A 20465-nucleotide genomic window follows, 5' to 3' on the forward strand; every position below is an offset into this window, starting at 1 on the left:
TCAATGATCCTGTGGGTCTCTTCCAGCTCAGGCCATTCTATGATTCCACAGGAACTTTTGGTGTTAACTGTTTTTATTTTATAGAATTTTGAATAGCAGTGTAAGTACTATAGCATACTGCCACAGGAGAGATAAGTAGAATTAACAGATTTAACAGCTTTGGTGAGAAAAAGTGATTTCAAAATGTTGCCTAGAAAATAACACTGAGTCCTTTTAAACAATGACTTCAGTGTTGTTTGCAATAATGGCAAATAATTGTTTGTATATACAGAATTTTGCATATACACTCTGCTCAGCCAATTCTATTCTCCTATATTAAACAGACTATCAAAATGGATATTTCAGACATCTCTTGTGAAAGCTGTTTAAGAAAGTTTACACTCATTTTCAGTTGGAATTATCCTTAGTTCTAGTAGGATATCCAGAAGAAGGAAATAGGTCTCCAAGGCTCAAAATCAGCGCTACTTGTATAAAAGATTTAAAATTATAGCCATTCTCCATGCAAAAGTTCTGAGAAACCAAAAAGATTTAGGTTCAAAATCAAGTGACTTTTTCAAGGTTCCTGGGAACTTGCAGCCCAGACTTTATACTGGGGAGTTCCAGACATAGAAGTGGTGGCCCCAGCAGCACTGTCAAATGACTATTGTACAACTCTGAGCAGAAAATTGTTTGATCTAGAAGCTGCTTGTCCTCGCCACAGCTATTTTTTACAGAAAACCACAAGATTTTACTGGCTGAATTCAATGGCATGTGTACTGAGCTCTCCAAGGAGTGCAAAGAACAGCAATTCTGGCAGTTTCATTTCCCCGCTGATGGCAAAAATAAAGAAAAAAAGTGGAGCAACAGTGTGACACATAACTGCTACGCTGGATTTTGTGGTATTGCTTGAACAGAGAGTCAGTGTGCAGCTCAGCTGTTTGTAACCCCAGAAAGAGAAAATGTTATTTGGAAGGAGGGAGGATATACACTAAATCTACTATGTCTCAAACCTGACAGTGTTTCTTTAAAAGGTTCTTAAACCTGTTTAACACACCCCTACTTTTCACCACTCCCTGGGAACATGCACCACTTATAGCAACTTGTAAATCAAGAAAAACCAAACCCCACAATTTATTCTCCAGTGCGCACTGGATATTTTCACACACCCAGCTTGGCCATATAATTAAGTTACAACAAAGCTCACTAGCTTGGAGCTTTTTGTTTCAACCTAACATGAGTTCAGCACTTTGAGTTTAGAAGTCTCAAATATTCTGGAGCAGAATTGCTTATTTCAAAATTATTAGAGAACTAAGAAAATATTTAGAATTCAAAGATTGTGATTATGTACAATGCTGTGAGATTCTATTCACAAAGTAATAGAAGATGCCAAAATTCATTTATACTGTTTTATGTGATCAGGGATCTGAACACAGAGAATATAGACACCTACAATTAAAATAAGTTAAACTCCAAATTTCAAGTCTTGCTGCTGTTATAGCTAGAGGAGTCAAATACAGAAAAATATGACCTATTCTTTCTAAGAATAAAAGTATTATTTACTTAGTACCCATGAGTGAAAGGGATGAAACTGTCAGGAAAGCGCAAGGGGTTTTTTTGGTTTTTTCTCTCTTCTCTCTTCTCTCATTTTACAATTTTTTTGTGTGTCAGACTCCTACACAGCCAGATTATAGATTTCTTGAGACAGCTTTTGTGTTACGGGCCACAGTGCAGTAGGAGAACACATTTTTATAGATGCAGTACTGTTGAGGCTGCAGAATAAGTTTTGCAGCCTGAATTTTGTCCAGACAGAAAAAAACACAAACCCCGCATCCTTGTTTCCTTTTCCTTTTAATTTGACAAGAAGCCATTGCTTTCTTCAAGGGAAAAAAAAAATAGTTTGAAATCCTGCCATTACATGGAATTCATCTGACATGCATAAGTATCTACAGTGTAGATGCCTAAATCTGACTTGTCATTTTTAGGCTTCCTTTCAAAACAATGGAGAGAAATAGTAACTTCCACAGCCCAATCCTCTGACCAACTTTAATCTGCATTTGTTTAAGATTACATTAGGGGTGTCTTGAGTGATAAATTTAGAGATAGGAGCCTGGCTTTTGATGTAGTCTAGCTTTTTTTTGCTAAATAGGGCCTGTGATGGAAAGTCTCGCTCTGCTCTGAGGAAAAAAGTGTTTGAAAATAGATGTCACTGGTCTGGCATCTCCTTCATTGAGGAGAACTCAAATAATTTGTTTACACATTAATTGGCATTTAGCTCTCTCAGGCTAATAGCCTGCATGGAGATCCAGAGAAGCCTATACCTGAAATTACTGGGTTCTTCACGTTATGCTCTTACTGCACCGTGGCAGGATCTGGAACCTGAGGCACTTATCTGGGCCTCTGTGATTACATCCAGATAATTATAATAATTCTGTTCTGATTCTTTCCCTTGTAATATCACCCAAATTATTTAAAAATCATCCCATTTCAAAGCCTAGCCTTGTTTTCATTTCATTTGACAACAGCAACAAAAAAAAAAAAGAAAAAACTTCAATTCTTCATGTACTGAACAGTAAAACCCATGTAAAAGTTTTTTTTCTGCCAATATTCTTTCCAAAGTACTCACAATTTGGAAAACAATTTTTAAAACTATATCATTTGCTCAAAATAAAAGGGAAGAAGAAGTTGATATTTAAAATGTACTGACTTGGACACTGGCCAGTTTATATCAAAGGACAAGTATTTTGAAAAGGAAAGAAGAAAGCTCAGTCATTTCTTCAGCTTCCCAGCTCATGAGGCCATATTTTCAGATATGTTAATTTAGGGAATGTATTCTCCTTTCCTTCACACAGCTGGTGATTGAAATCTGCCCCTGAAGTTTATTCCTTGGAAGATGCTTGTAAATGCTACTAAATCTTCTAATTCTGTGTGCAAGGGAGAACAACAAGATAGCTGAATTCTTTTCCAGGGAAGCTGGAAGGGGAATGTGGAGGGCTGATGCCATTTCTGTGATACCATTTTCAATTTTACTCTGGCAGATGAACTACATTTCAACACATATCATAAATCTGCTTTGCTGTTTTTTCTGTTATTTGAACAGGTGAAAATTTTTACTGGATTGCAAAGGTATTTATTAGTAAGGAAAGTGTCTTGAACATGCACTAACAAGGTAAAATTCTTGTCATGTTTATATATATGCATACTCTCCACATTTGTCATGTAAATAGAGGAGAAAGTGTGAAGAAAGTAAAGTGACAATGCTGTATGACTCTCAGCTGAGGGCTGAATGACAACCCCTTCACTAAGGCTTATTTTAATACCTGACGAATTAACATTCCACAGAAAAATAGTATCATTTTAATTGCATTGCTAATTGTTTGCAGTGTCATCAAATAATAATAAAGATTTTTTAATGCAATTTTAGTTATGTGCCTTATACAAATTTTGACCATAGGGGCATAACATGACTCCTTGGTTAGCCTACATTCTGTCTCCAACATCTGTCAAAAGCAAAATTCAGCCATTTAGGAAAGAGTTGAAGAACAAGGAGATCATTTAAGTTGCTTTCCATAAATGTCATTAGAGTCTCTATCAATTTGCTTGTCAGGCTTTTCTTTAGCCCCATGGAATTTCTGTTTATTTAGTAACCATCACTGTTTTTCTCTTCCACAAACTTGTGTCTGATTGAGCTATTTGATATATGGATACACACATACGCCTATATAAGTATATACATGCATACACACACACATACACGTGGACAAGTACAGGCAGACACGTATACAAATAAAGTTGCATTTCATAAACTATTTGAAACACATCTTCCTGCAGCAAGGACAGTTTACATTCTACATATAGAAAGAAGCACCTCTCCTTTTTTCTTTTTTTCTTTTTTTCCTTTTTCCTTTTCCTTTTTCCTCCTCTCCTCTCCTCTCCTCTCCTCTCCTCTCCTCTCCTCTCCTCTCCTCTCCTCTCCTCTCCTCTCCTCTCCTCTCCTCTCCTCTCCTCTCCTCTCCTCTCCTCTCCTCTCCTCTCCTCTCCTCTCCTCTCCTCTCCTCTCCTCTCCTCTCCTCTCCTCTCCTCTCCTCTCCTCTCCTCTCCTCTCCTCTCCTCTCCTCTCCTCTCCTCTCCTCTCCTCTCCTCTCCTCTCCTCTCCTCTCCTCTCCTCTCCTCTCCTCTCCTCTCCTCTCCTCTCCTCTCCTCTCCTCTCCTCTCCTCTCCTCTCCTCTCCTCTCCTCTCCTCTCCTCTCCTCTCCTCTCCTCTCCTCTCCTCTCCTCTCCTCTCCTCTCCTCTCCTCTCCTCTCCTCTCCTCTCCTCTCCCTTCAACTCCATCCTTTCTGATTCATATTTTCAGTCTGCTTCTTATTTTTGTAGTTAGTGATTTTAGAACACATTTTCTACCAACTCTTTTACAACAAGCTGTGCTGTGTTAAGTATACCACAGCCAGCATCTTCCAGGAACAGGGAAACCCCTTCCTTTCTTCCATGCCTGTATTCAGCTTTGATGTGGATAGAGAACAGGACCACAATCTGTAACATTTGGCTATCATGCACAGCAGTTAAGTGTGCTGATAACTGATAACACCAGTACGGAATGTATGACAATAGAAGATTTCATTAAATAGGTAAGATTTTGATTTATTGGGTTGTTTTGATTGGTATGAAATTTCCATGTAGGTTTTCAAATGACAAGCGAGTTCTCAGTCAACTAATTTGATCCAAATAATGAAAGAATTACAAGAGAAGGCTGCTCAGCCCCAGCAGAAAATCGAAACACAGTACCAGGGGAAGGAGAGGAGGAGCAGTCTATCAGATAAGTGTAATGTGAACTTCCTCACATGGATATCATTCTGTGGGGCAGATACCTCTCCTTATCTGCACCATAAAAAAAGAACAGCCTATGGGGGTTGTCTCCTATGTATTTACAGTGCCCATGACCAATTAAATGCTCTGAGAAAATTTCAGACAAGGACCAGGAAAAAAAACTTTCCTCTTTTTAATTTGGCCACTTCTAACATCTTTTAAAGAGATGGCTTTTCCTGAGATCAGCACTGTTTGTCCTTTCCCAGAGCTCTCTCAGTGGGGATTTGATAGAGATATTACAAAGTCACTCTTTAATGAAAAAAGCACATCTAATCATGATTCTCACACTCCCTCTACTACTATTGGTCACAATCTCATTCTCATTTCTTTAGCCACCTGTGTGAGTGTTCTTTGTTTATTCAGATACTGGTAACAAATTAACAAATAAGCTATTCATCAATAACATAAGCTACAAAACTGGTTACAGCCATTCAGCTGGTACCACGCAGATGTCATTTGACTTAGCCAGACTTCAACACAATTTTCCTCAAATAACTGATCTTATCAGCAACTGATAAAACCAGTAACTATATTCTTTATCTAAGGCAGTAATGGCAGTGGTGCAAGATCAAAATACTCAAGTTTAGCATGTTATGGACCATACTTTTGGAGATTTCTGAAATATATTTCACGTATTTGCAGGGTAAGGACCTTTTCAAATTGTGGGAAAATCAGGCCCAAAGACATTGAAGGCTATGTACCTCCATGAAATGTGTTGGCACCTGCTATGAACAGAACACACAGCTCAGACATTTTTTATGGCAACTAGAAGATGTGAAAAGTTTTAGGCGTTTTGCATACTATTTATGGTATTTTTTCTTCCTCCTTTAGTTTACGAACTTTGCCACACCCTTTGGGAGAACAATGGGCTGCAAGTACGTCTACATTGTGACTAAGGTTTTCTTAGCATTCAAAAAATGCATATGAAAAAGCTCTGACACTGTTCCTTCCTGTATTCAGAAAGGTGTGGTTAAAAAAAATTGCATGCCTTACTTTAACCAGTTGAAAGGTCTTCCCCAGGAACAGCAACCTACAATAACTAAAGGAAATGGCTTGGCTGGCAAAGGTTAATACATAAAACACAACATTATCTCTGGTACATTGCAGTATTTCATAGCAGACTTTGTGAAAGGCTGTCCTCACTTTGACAGTAACTACTTTGACAGCAGTGAAAATGTTTCTAAGTTCTTCTGCCTCTGCAAAACAGCTGTTGCTACATCTTATTAAAAAATAACTGTCTACCAATTTAAATCATTCAAGTGATAAAATGCTGAGCAATTACAACATAAAAAGGAAAAATGAGAATTCCATACATAATATCTAAATATTCATTTTGACAGTAGTGAGGCCAATATTTGTATACCATAGTAAAAGGGCTGTAGCATTATTCTTTCTCCAGTGAATATTTAAACTTTCAAGAGGCAGAAAACCCCAAGTAATTGTGTTCCCTCGCACAAAAAATTACAACTCAGTGGTTAAGGTAGTCTGCTGGTAAAAATAAGCTGTTATCAAAAGGAGGAATGATTTGAACTTGGGTTTAGTCATATGCTCAATGACTTTTCCTAATGGTAAGCTGTTGCTTTCTTGTCCTGTTCTTTGAGAGAGTTAAGTGTGTGTTAAAGAGTTGAAGCGCACTGTCTCAAACACTGTAAAGCCACAGAAGGAACTTGCCATAAGATAAGCTACCACAGTGGGCACAGAAAGGGGGAATTTGATACAGGAAGGTCCTAATTCCTGGCCTGGTAGAGGCAAGATCTGCTTAGCACATCCTGGTTAATAGATCTGGACAAAAATTTTCACCATGACAAACTGTGTGAAAAGAAGCAATGGCTCATGCACCTATCACCAGTCAAAGAAGGATCCCCCAATTATGGGACCGATGGCATCTGCGACCACCAAAGGCCACCAAGGCCCCCCCAGATATGTGTCTGTGGATATGTGGAACTCGGGCTTTATAAACATGGTACTGTTGTCTGTGTGTTGGAGGATAAATTACTCGTCTGTAGAACTTGCTAAAGTTTAGGGCTTGACACACTTCAGTGATCTCAGGCCTAGGGGGAGGTTAACAAAGCTTGGGAGGAAAAATGTATCACTGATAGTGGACACAAACAATGCAGGGTTTACAGGCTGCAAGGACATTTGGTAGAACTCCCAAGATAAGTATAAGCTAATAAACACAATTCACAGGGGGAGATCATGACCACTGACTCATGAACCACCGACCCAAGAAACCGACCAACTCAAAGAGAAAGACTGAGCATCCAGACTATCAGCTTTAGAGTCGAGGGAATCATTTAACCAATAGAAGATAGAATAATAATTAATAAGAGATGTATAAATAGTGAAAAGTTTTGAAAAAGCCTGGTACCCCCTTCTCTCTCTCTTTTTTCCCACCATTCCCCTTGTCCCTCTCACTTATTTTGTATTTTTTTTGATTTCTTTCTATGTCTCTACCTCGCATCCATTGTTCAAATAACTCTGTATTATTGACGTGGGCATATGGTCTCATCGGCACCTAAACTTGGGCAGAAGCATCTCTTAATCATTGGATTACAACAGCATGAACCTTGCTTGTAAATTAGGCAGAAGAATTCTAATTTTTGAGCATGAAGAAAAGAACAAAGTTTTTACATAGTACTGCAGGTACTTGGCACTGCCAGTAGTTGCCCTTTGCAAGGCAGTCCAGGACATGGCTTATCTATCTACCTTTAAAACCCATATCCTAGTAGGAGCAAGGAAGTCCATGAAAAAAGGGGCTTTCCATCTCACATTAGATCATTAGTATAGTTTATTTTAAGATGTCTATTTAGGAGCAGGAGGACCAGAATCTTCAGAGGGAATTTATAATGTTAGAATAACCTGCCCATGGAAAAAAGTCATACTCCTTATTTCTCCCTCTCCTCCGTGTTGCAGCCATGAATGCTGCTAGGATTCATAGAGACATTCATAATCTGGTTCTGACTAACACATAACACTTGGTTAGGGTGTACCCATAGGCAATATATTCCCTTGGTTAATTACTTTGACCAGAGTGAAAAGTAACTCTGTATAAAGTGGTAGCACAGGTCCCCACCATCAGCTTATTTTATGTAGGACTGGACTGGGAATTTAGGGAGGACCAGGCCTTGTGTTAGTCACCTTCAAGAGGAAAGTGTCACCCTGTGCATGTGCATCACTTCTATTTGCAGCACTGGGTTCTTTTTTGCATAAGTGACCCCTTCCTTTTTTGACTTAACCTGCTGGAACTGCTGTCTACATACATAGGGGAGCTTACATTAAGCTTAAGCAAGAAAAATGTGCAAGTGGCACAGATGTACAACCCACCTTCCCAGTAAAGATTACATTAACCAGCTGTGTCAGTCTGCTAAACACTGTCCTGCAGCAGGGCACTATCTACTGCCTACACCCATCTATACGTTTCAGTGTTTAGTTTTAGTCATCTTTTGACATGAACTGTATTGAACACAATCACATTTGGCGAAATCAGGCTCAATTAACAGGACCGTACCAGCTAACTTGGTAGGAGTAGAATCTGGACCTGAGCAATATCCTCTGTCCATATCATCATGCACACTCCTTGACACAATATTGTTCATGCCAATTATCTGTCTTTGATAAAAGACTTAGGCATGGACAGACCTCTCTGTTACAAGCTCTGGACTGCTTTCCGTAGGAGTGTGGATGAGGCCACACAGTTCTTTTTGAAAAGTAACTTTAGTGATACAGGTACAGAACATGCTGTGCTCCTTGTCCTCAGGCTAGATACTGGGCCTTGGTGTGTTTCATTTAATAGCATAAATATAGCTTTTTCATCCTATCTTGAAATTTAAAAAATTGAACATTATTCACTAGACTGTCTTCAAATCTTCTGGACACACCAGTTATAGAATCTTGTAACCCATAACACCACGGCTAACCAATCCTACTTGGAAAGTCTGAATTATTACAGGACTTCTCTTCTGGGGGACTGAAAGTACGAAAAAATGTATTCAGTTACGTATTCCTCCCTTTGTAGGAGGAGTCAGAGAACCATATTTGTCAAAAAAATTGTCTTCTGAGTCACTGCTCATTCCCAACTCTCTGTTGTGAATCTACATAAAAGCTCAATGGAACTAGGCTATGTTGTGCTATCTTCATGATGCCATTTCATAAACCTTAACAAAACCTTAAAAAAAATATGGAGATAGCACAATATTTTGTGGTATCTTTTGTACTGAAAAATGGAACACCAATGAAAAATGACAAGAAGTATATAAGCTGAAGCTAAGAGCACTGAACACAATCATCTTGTCCAGCAAACTGTGAGACTTGGGACGTATGGTAATGTATTGCCACTATAGGGTGCTAGAAGCATTTGACTTTAATAACATTGAATAAGCCATTCAAATCTAAATTACAGCACTTCTGAAATACTTATGTTTAGTTTTCTGCCAGTGCTAGTCTATTTTAAAAGTTAACATGCCCTACTGGCAGTTTTTTAGTAGGCATTGTGAGAATTCCTTGGATGGCAAATAAGCCTCCATTGTAGATAAGGTATTTAAAATGAGCCTGCTTTAAATGTCCTCCAAACTCTGTTAAAAATCTAAGCTGCAAAAGATAGTGGCCTCTGATTATTGGTCACTAATGTGTCCCTATTGCTGGTTAGTAGTAAAGGATAAAGAGGATTTATTATAGGGAGGAATTCTAAGATATTTCTTGTTTTCTATCGTAAATTATGACAGGCCACACGCCCTGCTAAATCAAGCTATCAGAATGATTTTGATGGGGTTATATCCAGTTAGATAAGCCTAGGATGTTGCCAGTTATGTTTGTATTTATTTTTCAGAGAACTTCCTCTTTTCTTCTTGAGAGAATGACAAGCAAAAGCAAGTATTTACTTAAGTCCCAGCAAGTAAGATTATTGATAGATAGAGATGAAACAAGTTACTATTTGCACCAAAGCACCTAACTGGTTGAACTAAAAAGAAAAATAAAAAAATCCTTGAAATGTTATAAACTAATAGTAGCACATGGCCCAGTGCAATGATTAGCTAAATTACATACTCAACTGATAGTCATCAATTGCCAAAACATCTAGTTTGTATTTTTTGCTTTCCTCATTTCTGCCACTATGGAAAAATCTGTGTCTAGAATACTGTCTGTCTGTGCTTCAGCTTGGATGTTTTCCTAGGAGTAAGAAAGGTAGTAAGGGAGATATATGCCAAATTCTGAAATAGTCTGAGAAATTACAATTTGCTGTATTTCACTTCTATCCTACCTTCAATTTACTACAGACCTTATACTAGAGAATTAAAAGAAAAATGAAACCTTAATGCAGAACAGCTCACACACGTTGGGCATGGCTGGATTTGTGTGTGTTACTTGTTACACTGAGATCCAGAGGCAAAGTTTGAGTTCCTATGAATTTTTGAAAGCTTGATTTACTCAGAGTATGAGAAGTTGTTTAATGAAAAATAGTTATGGGTCATTTTCACTGTTACGGTTATGCTGAAACTGTTCAACTCCTGATACACAGCACTGTATCATATGTTCTTTATGCACTAGGAACAAGGCTTGGATGTGCTTACAATACAGAAAATGAGACAGACTGTTTATCAGTAAGTTAGATTTGCTTTAGTCTTAAAAAAATTTAAATTGTTTTTTACAACTTTGAAATATTAAGCAATCAGCACAGCTAACACAAAAAATTCACCATCCAATGAATATGGAAATGACTGGTTGCCACAGACCAGTCAGTAAAACACAGCTGGCTTGCTTTATTCCTAGGCTGAGGTCAGTACCACTGTTGGAATTTCACATGTATGCATCTTCCTATGGACTGTGCATTCTGTCACACCAGACAACAAAGACTTAGTTAGGACTGCCTTAGAATAAGCCTTGGGCTTATTTTGGGTAGAAGGACTGGCCTGCTCTGCCCCATGGCTCCTTCTCTGTGTTCAAAGGCCATAAATACAGGAAAATATCAATTTAACTTCTCCAGACTGTATTGTTTGCATCTCTATTTGTGTTTCTCAAACACTTTGGCTAAGGAAGGCAGTGCTGTGAGACAGGTTAAGCGTATCTCTGATTTTCAAGTGGGGCTTTTCTGGTAGAATGGAAAATAATAACAAATTCATATCATGCAGCACCTGAATTTTGGAAGAAAAATGTTTCAAAAAAGAAGATATTTTTAGTCTCAGGTGCTATTATAAATAAAAGCTAGATGTCCATTTCAAATTAGAGTGTATGTAGACTTTTAAAGCTCATTCTCATTTAATGCAAATTCCTCATTTCTTATGAGGAAAGACATCTGTTTCATATGGGAGGCAACTAAATCCTCAATGTCTGTCAAAAAGTTTCTTTTGTATGTCTACAAAAGCTTCTTCATGACTGTAAAAAGATAAACGCATAGTACCTGAAAATTCCAGGATTGCTGTAAGTATTTTTGACTTAAAAAGACACAGAACTTGAGATGTACAGAATTTAGAAATGTATGCATGCTCGTATCATTTATTCTAAGATTTAAGGCAGTTAATAGCTTATATGTGTTATTTTCTTGTCTGCTGGTCTGCTTCATCAGCTGTATTTTATCAGACAGAACCAATGTTTGGGGAATAGCTTCATACTACAAAAGTACCAAGCCTATGAAAAGGTAACCATGAAGAAAAATACAGGCTTACTAAGTTAATTCATGTCAGTTTGCTTTTTTTGTGTTCAAAGAAATTCTTATTTTTCACGAAAGACAATAGGACTAAAGGTTGGCCAGCATCTCGCTAATAAACTTCTCACATATTTCATTAAAAAAAGTTCCCCAAATACAAAATAAGGTGGGCTTGTATAAGATACATGAAAACCAGCCTCCGTATCTTAAACAGAAGCATGGAGTTGTATACAGTATTCCTATAAGAAAGGTATTGACCTCATATAACTGTATTTACTAATAGGAAGGCACTTCTTAGCCTACAAACTTATTTGTAGCCATTTTAAAGAAAGAAAGAAAAAGTGAACACAAGTTCTTCCCTCCTTTGTTTATTGCTGGCAGTACTGAAGGAGAATGCAAATGTGCAGAGATAAGAGAGACTTGCCGCAAGATTTCATGTGGGAGGGATTTCCCCCCAGATCTTTTGCCTCTGCCCAAACCCAAACGGTGCAAATAGTTAATGCAGATCAGATCCCAGTGTGTGTTCCCCACGTAATACTTTTGCCAAACTTTGATGAAATATGGTGTTACTTCATGTTCACCGGTGTGAATACCTGCAACTCTGTAGCTGAGAGGCAGCCCTATGGCTTGCAACATGTACTTCTGTGGAAAATCCAAATGACTCTAATATATTTTTCCAAATCGTAATTGCTTGGTTTTCTGTTTCAAGGTCTGTGAAGGCAGTTCATTTTGTGAAACCCAACCCTACTGCAGTTGAAAAGAACAGCAAGCACAGAAGGATAACAACTCACCCGTACTCTTAATTGATCTGGTATTTCTACAAGGTGCCACCCTTTTCCACACCTCCTACCTCCTCCTTAAGTGACTCAGCCTCGGAAGGAGAAATCTCTTGAGTATTCAGACAGCTGGATGGGGAAGAACAGTTCAGCTCTCTGTCTGCTTTGACTGTGCCTCCCTTCCAGGTTGACTTACCACACTGAGCCTCGCTAGGACACTGCCTTCTACCATACCCAGGTAAGGATGTTTACTGTTCTGGTTTTATACTGTTCCCTACCATGTGTGGAGACTCCTACATTTTCAGATGTTCTGTGGTTTCTTAATGTCCAGTTTAGGATGCCATTTCAAAGGATCTGATTTTCAAGAACTATGGAGAACTTGACTATGAAAATGCAGCTCCAAAAGTTTTACAGTTTAGGTGTTCAGATTCCTGTGACCATTCTGATTTCTTCTGTCCATACCATCTTAATTATTTCATTATTTCTATTATATTGCTAATTGTATTTTATTCTAGTGATAATTCTCTGATGATAAATTCACTGTTCAGACCACTTTTCATGAATGGCTGTTTAAATGCCATTTTTTGCTCTTTGTTTCATTTTACTTTTTTTTTCTCTTTATCTGGAATTTTTTATCTGAAATTAATGTGTATTTACTGTTTTCTCATTTTCACAAATTATTGTTATTATTTTGGAAAAAAAAGAAAACCCAAATCAACAGTTTCCTTTTATTTTCATCTTTGCAAAGGTACCCATTCTACTTTAATACAAGGACTTACCTTTACAATGACTTGAACACATGTATAAACAGGAAGGATTCTTCATCAGAAATCTAATGAATTGAGTGACAGAGCTGAAAAAAGAAAATTAAAATTATTACCTCATTTTCTACACTCTATTAAAAAAAACCCCTACATTTAAAACTGAAAGCGTATTTCTAACTTGAAAATACATTAAAATTTGTATTGTGATTTAGCTGATTTTACATAAGTGACAATTCCAAAGCTTCTTTCAAAACAGAATCTCCTCCGCCCACATCTTGAAAAACCAGTTTTGAGAGCTCTTTCAGCTACAAATAGGTGAATGATTGCTGTCATACATTCGTATGTTCTCTAGTCTTACCTTGCCTGTTTTCTTACACAAATACAGATGTTATTTCTGTTTTCTGTGAGAACTCTTTCTGTGTTATTAGTTCTGTGGACAAAATGGTAGAGTAAAATATTCCTCTAAACACAATGTATTATTATAAGAAGTTCACAAATGTATTATATGGATATTGCTCTGCTCTGTTAGTCCTGAAAAAAAAATCTGTTTAGGAACATACTTTTGTAATTGTTTAATGTCCATTAAAAAATGTAGTAATTTTTAAATGTAGTTTTTAGCAAAAGGACAAAAATACTAACTAATTGCCAAACAAACAGAATCATGTTACTGGTGGCAATTGTGTAGTGAAGAAATTAGAGCATCAGTTATACACATAGATCTGCACCTGACAGTAAGGGCCTTTAAGGCTATTTGAAGAGATCACATTCTTGTCTGTAGTAAGTTTGGAAGTCTGAAGGATTGTACAGCCTTGAGTGGTTCTGCCTATAGTGGTGATTTGCAAAACAGCCTTTATCTGCAATCAGGAAATTCTTATTTGAGTGTAAGTATAGGTAGGCAGATCTGACAGCCCAGACATAGCACTTTTATCTGAGGGGAGAAAGGATGGATGTGGACAACAACAAAATTGGTATTGACTTCCAAACCAGAAAGATTTTACCTCACACACTTATGGGTGCCTGTCTAGAAGAGCAGCTGCAGTTCTGTGTGTCCCCAGTGTCTTAGTTATAGGGCTTGGAAACATTTATCCTGTATCAAGTCAGAATTACTTAATTCAGTTGCTTGTTCACACTACATTCAAGAGAAATTATGGAGGAAATAATGAAGTTTGCTGACTTGAAAGTTGTTAACTCAAAGCAAGGAAACACTGTTGTGTGTTTCATAACTGCGATTAAGACCAAACATGCTTTTCTTTAAATAGTCATATTCTCTACATTCAGCTCACATAAATGAAAGATAAGCCACACACTGTAGAATTAAGATTAGGAGTTACAAGGGAAAACAAAACAAAACAAAAAGTAGAGCTGAAGCAAGTGCTCAGTTCTAATGGAATGATTCTAAAATTTTGAGCTGTGGTTGCTCACAAGATACTGACTGTTCAGCTTACTTCAGAGACGACTCGTTCTTCAAGAAGGTGAAATTTTGGTGGCAAGCTTCATATTTGGGATAAAGAAAGAACCAAGTGTAGGCCTATTTTGTTTTTCACATGGCAAATATTAAATGCTTTCAAAAAGCTGGAACTTGAAGGTCATGTAGCAAACAGTAGCCAGCAAGCTGTGGCTGTGTAGAGCCATATATGAAACCTGTTTGTTCCAGCTGGTGTTTCATGTGGACATGCCGATCTAGCAACTTCTCTACAACTGAGGCTGGTTTAGCAATACAGCATGACAGGTTGGATGACAAGAAAATTCTGAAACATTCCTTTTTTTAAATGAGTTGTTCAGCTACCACTTTTTGTATACCCAGTCATTAATAATAGTGGGAAATTTGACATTTTAGGCATTTGCATTTGGCAATGCTTTATATGAAAAACCTCTGTATGAAAACAAATATTTTGACTTTAACGAGAAGAAGGTGCATTTCTCTTGACACTCCTTCAACATTTACTATGTTGAATTCCTTATTATACAGTGTAATGATAATGCAGAGGCCTCTTGCCTCTAAGCTGTGGAAATTAATATTGTTTTATTAGAAGCAAAATACTTATCAACTGACTGCTTATGAATAAGGTCTTAATCACTGTCATAGCTAAAAGCCAAAGAACAAAGACGTTTTTTGTTGGAACTAGTTCAGTCTGATGTGGAAAACATGAATCTTACAGGAAATGCTTCTATTATTATGTATTTTTTTAAATACAGCAATGCATATGTGTGAAGCCTAATCACATAGACAGCTACAGCCAAGAGCAGAAGGAAGGCAAAAGGACTCTGTGATGGAGGAATGGGTGTGTTCAGATGATCTGAAAACTAGAAGGTCTGGCTTTCAGAATTTAAGGCAGGCCTGAGGTATTCTGCTGATCAGTCACTGCAGGAGATGAAAAGGAGATGTAGAAGTGTAAATACAGGTATTTGTGATAAAAATAGTGTTGGAGGCTTGTGGTGCTTTTGTAATTTCTTGCCAGGTTAGATGGACTTTTGACTTTCCCTGAAGACATGTTGGAAGTTTTTTCTGAATTTCTTTGGGATTATGTTTGGATTTCCCACAAAACGTTTGAGGGTCTGAATCTAGGACCGGCATGTCTTAAAACCATTTGGGAACTGCTCACTGGACTGGCCAGGGCAGTTTTAATTTTCGTTTAGAGTTTCCTGACGCTGTTTTTAAATTCAAATTACGCTGGAGTTGCAGTTCTGTTTGTTTTTGTTTTGCATTCCAGCTTGTTGTTTTGCTTCAGTGGTTGAGATCTTATTAAGTATGTCTGAACGTAATTTACTATTACACTATAGTACAGAAAGCTGTAACTCTGCTTTCTCACAATCTGGTTTACAAAATTAAAAGCTTTTTTTTTTTTTATCTCCATATAGCCTGAATATGACCCGTTCACTGACCTGTGTGAATAATGTGACAGTTCCAGATCTTTATGAGCTGATACTTTTAAACTAATGTGATCCTCATAATCTCGTGTCCGTCCCCTTTTTCAAATACACAGATACAAACACACACTGAGTTCAAAATAATGAAGGCCAAGGAAAAATGCTTTGATGAGCTCTATTCTGCCTGTTTATGCAAGATTCTTTTATTTCTAAGTCCTAAAATTTAAATCCTACTCTGATGATTCTTGATTGTCTGTGTTACAGATTAAAGTAAGATTTTGTTTTTAAATTGCATTTTAAATTTTAAAGGATTAACCTTTGATATAAAACTTGAAAGCTCAGAGGTAAGAAGAAAGCCTTCAGGAAAAAATGGCAGTATTCTGTAGCACTAAAATGCCTGGGTTTAAAATTTCAGAATACCTGGCACATTTTCAGTGCTGACTGTAAAAGGGAGTGTACCTATTTCTTATATTAATTTATGCATACTGCTTTTGGGTTGGGAGACTGTGAAGCAGTTTATTCTGGATGCTGTACACATGTGTAACAGAAATATTGTTTTTCCTTAAAAACATTAAAAAATTAATATAGGATGAGAAAAACCACAGTTTTAATTAAATATTGGAGGATGAAAGAAACACACTGGACTCTAATGGATAAAAAGGCAGTTGTAAACCTCATTATAGTTGCTTTTCATTTGGTTTAATTTTCACAAAAGAAGTCTCCTTTTTCAAAGTTTTATGATTCATTTTCCCTATCAAATGCCTTTAAAAATACTTAATAGAAAATAAATCCAAAATCCTTCTATACACACTGCTACTTCTTGAGATTAAGAAGTGCCAGTTCTCATTGCTTGAAAATATTTTGAAATATCAAGCTTTCTATTATCCTGGGACTGACTACATCAGATGTCCAGCTGTATACAAGTTGAAAAAGTAAATCAAGACCTCTCTATCATCCTGGGACAGTTCAGGAAAATTTACAGTGAAATATAGAAAAAATTATATTAAAGAACTGATTGCTTGATAACCTACCTGAACAGTTTCTAGAAAACTCAGTTCACATATGCTTAAAACCTTATATAAATATTTTTAAAGGTATTTTATAACCTATTGCAAAATAAATAAGGCTCACCATAGCCTTGAGCATATTTTTATTGTGTGGGAACCAGATCCAGTAGTCACATGTTTTCTACACACACTGTGCCAATGCTTGCTTGATACCAACAACTAAGGTGAAAAAAAAAGAAATATGGGAAGGAGCCTTTCAAAACGCCAGAATTTTAAGCTCTAAAAATATTTGGGATTTCACAACTGGTTAAGATACACGCAGACTTTGGATTCCAGTATTAGTTTTGTGTTTATATCTTTACTTTCTAAAAAGATCTCTAGTTGTTTAATGCTTCTTTTTGTTTGTTTGCTTGTTTGTTTATGTTGAGATATTTTTTGGGAGGCTTTTTTTTTTCAGGGAGGCAGTTGGGATTGTTTTTGTGTTTGGTTTGGGTTTTTTTGGTGTGGTTTTTTTTTTTTTTTTAATCATAAGCTTTTTTTTAGTAATTGTTGGGCAGCAAAAGCATAGAAAAGAAATATCTCCTCTAAGTGAAATCCTTTGTGGCATCCACAATGTTTTATTGTCAGTGTAAGCATTACTCTTAAGCTTTTGCCAGAATCCAAAATCTTCACTTTCCATCAGTAAAGAAAGAGCCACAGGCCTTGGTGTCGCCACTCTATTTTAGGTGTGTGAACAATACATTTTACGTCTGCCAAAAGAATAAAAGGATAGCTCTGTCATCCAGAGAGCCAGGAATATTTGATTTTTAAGGACTGCTTCTGTCACAGAAACTGTTTTCTGTTGCTTCTGTAAATTTTAGCAGCCTGACAGTGGAGCTGGTTGTGAGCTTTCCAGAACAACATTGTTTTCTTGGAAAATGCTGCTTTACAAAAAGGAATCCATTTGCTAAAGAGGGTCAGTTTTGCCCAAACTCTTAAGTCAATGCATTAGCATTTCAGGCTTTTTTAACTTAAGGGAGAATTTTCTGTGATCAAAATGTCATTATGTTCTGCTTGATGTTTTTCCTCTAGGAAAGCTGGTATTCACAATCCAGTTTCAAAGCAAAACATGAAATCTTTTGAGTGGCTCAACTCCCAGATAATTTTATTTTTTTTTAAAAATCATCAGTCTTGGAGGCTTTTAACTTGATTTGAAGTAAGGGAAGCAGTCAGTGACCGGAAAACTGTTGCAGAGCAACAGAACTGCTTTCTGTCCTGGCCCTCTGCATTATCTGCTGGCCACTGAATCTGAGAGACCCCTCAGCAGGGCTGGATAAGCTCACCTGTGCTCCGGGTGCAGTGCCAGAGACTGATTCCACCTTCCCATTAAGCTTGTCACCTCAGCCCATTCTTCAGCACTCTATCTTGCCCCTCAGCACACCAAGTGTTCTCAGGGAAGGAGCTCCCAACAGGGAAGGGGCAGAGAGAGGCAGAGGGGCAACTGCACGTAGTTGTCACCAGGCAGGGAAAAGCCACCATATTCACTCTGAGGAGGGCTGTGGCCTGCCCTAAGACATTCCAGCCTGCCAGACTAAGCTTGTGCAAGGAGATGATCAAAGTGGACAACAAACTTGACCTGTCTTTGGGGCTAATCTTGCTCACTTCCTTTTATTGTCATGTTTCCTTTTAGATTCCTGCAGAAGGACGGAACAGTCCCACGGAATAAATGTCGGCTTTCAGCATACGAAAACAGCCTCCGAACCAAAGTGGTAATACTGAGTGTCCTCCATTTCCTGCTCCAGGGGCACTCGCAGGCTGAGGTGCAGCCTCCCTCCTGTCCAAGGCCTCTCCATGCCCTGGCACAGCTCCCTCATGGGGCAGTGGCAGGAGGGGGGATTAGGGCCACTGTGACCCGCTTCAGATGCCAAACTGTTGGTGTTGTGCACAAACTGTGGCTGGCAGGGATTCAGGCCGGAACATCCCACTGGCCCAGCGGAGTGTGGAGGAGCGGCGGAGCTGGGTGGTGAAGAGCAAGGTGGTGTGGGTGTCGTGGAAAACGCACAGGAGCAACGTGGCTGCAAGGGCAGTGGGAAGATCCACTGCTCTTAGCGCTGCTCCTTTGATTCGCACAGGGAAAATGAGGAGATATTGAGGAAAAGTGGAATGGGGGAAGCGGGGAGAAAAGCTGTTTAATCATTGTCTGATGGGACTGTTTACTCCTCAGGAGGAATAAACTCGAGGAGGGCCAGAATTTGCTTTCTATGCAGAGAAATAACCAGAGGCAAACTAGAAACATGATGAAATTTTCCATTTTCCTAAACCTCAAAAATATTTCCATAAACTGAAAAGTCTTGAGATGCATGAGGACCTGGTTCAGGTGGGATGTGCCAGGCTTAAGTGCCCCAAAATTCATGTAGCCACAGCAGGAAGCTGCTTGGCTCTACTATATTGAGGACATAAATTTTTATTGTCAAATAGAGACACGGATGAGCTGCATCTGCCTATGCTTGTGTGACCTAATCAGTTGTATCAGATCTGTGTTTAATTTTTTAACTGAAGCTTGGGAGAAAATTCGTTAAGCCAGAAATGAGTACTGTTCTAGCCTAGGGCCTCAGGCATTACCAGATTGCTTGCTAATCTGCTAAACACTTGTCAAGTGTTTCTTGACAAGAAAACATTATCTATTCCTTGTCTACTACCTTTATACAAGGTTTCACGACACATTCTTTGCACTTAGCAATTTAAAAAGCCATGATTTTTGAGAAATCCAAGTGATTTTTGACGACCCACTGGAGCTATTCAGGCAAGCCTGGGATGCCTTAATTTTTTTGAAGTCTTTAAAGTCAGATTTTAATAAATATTTTTAAGAGAAAAACTAGCTCAATAGGCACTGAACAGGCTGATGCAGAATTCATGCAATGAGGATAGATTAGTTTTTGTTAATCTACCATGATTGTCAGCTCATTCTTACACACAACATTTTTCCTGTCCCTGGTCGTTTGCCAAATGGCTGGATCTATGCTGCTTAAAAAGAAGAAAGCCAGACCTGGGTATCAAGGCCAAGAGGAAGAAGCACACATCTGCGCTATCACAGCCATGGCTTCTAAAACATCTACCACTTCTCTAGCACCTCAGTCTTGGAAAAAGCAAGTCCAACACAGAACCAGAGAACATTTGCAACTAGGCAGCATCTGAGATGAGTCCCAACCTTTCATTTCTTCTCTTCCATTTGGCAGTATGGACATATCTGTAGGGAATTGAAACAGGCACAGTTTGAATTACAGACATATGTACATTTTTAGACTGATTTTTTCTCTTTTTACAACACTCCTTTCATTCTTTTTACATAATATTATCTATATTTTATCTACTTTTACAAAAAAAAAGTATTTAAAAATTCACTCTTGGTCATTGTCACTTAAGATAAATGTTTTGGTGCTTTATTACAATTTGGTTTTCCACTCACTGTAGCTATCTCTCATTTTTTAATGTTATCACTATAGGTGAAGTTCTTGTATTAAATGCAAGGAGTACATTTTCTTATAAATCAGAGCAGAATGCCAAAACACAGCTCTGACAAATGGCATATTA

The 20465-nt window shown here is 37.9% G+C and overlaps 1 protein-coding gene and 1 long non-coding RNA gene across 2 annotated transcripts in view; one reads left to right on the forward strand and one right to left on the reverse strand.

Moving 5' to 3' along the window:
* SCEL (sciellin) overlaps positions 1 to 20465 on the forward strand; it is a 69422-nt gene that overhangs the window by 10580 nt on the left and 38377 nt on the right. Inside the window, exons 2-3 of the mRNA XM_066176332.1 lie at positions 12190 to 12494; positions 18565 to 18643. Coding sequence (XP_066032429.1) covers positions 18601 to 18643 — 43 coding nt within the window. The 5' untranslated portion in view covers positions 12190 to 12494; positions 18565 to 18600. The remainder of the gene's footprint in view (positions 1 to 12189; positions 12495 to 18564; positions 18644 to 20465) is intronic.
* LOC136285306 (uncharacterized) overlaps positions 1 to 20465 on the reverse strand; it is a 78349-nt gene that overhangs the window by 9350 nt on the left and 48534 nt on the right. Inside the window, exon 3 of the long non-coding RNA XR_010719419.1 lies at positions 13036 to 13109. This is a non-coding gene — a long non-coding RNA (uncharacterized lncRNA). The remainder of the gene's footprint in view (positions 1 to 13035; positions 13110 to 20465) is intronic.

This window comes from Chamaea fasciata, unplaced genomic scaffold (genome assembly GCF_029207755.1).
Source record: "Chamaea fasciata isolate MVZ Bird 193981 ecotype frontalis unplaced genomic scaffold, bChaFas1.0.hap1 SCAF_2, whole genome shotgun sequence".
NCBI classification, from domain to species: Eukaryota; Metazoa; Chordata; class Aves; order Passeriformes; family Sylviidae; genus Chamaea; species Chamaea fasciata.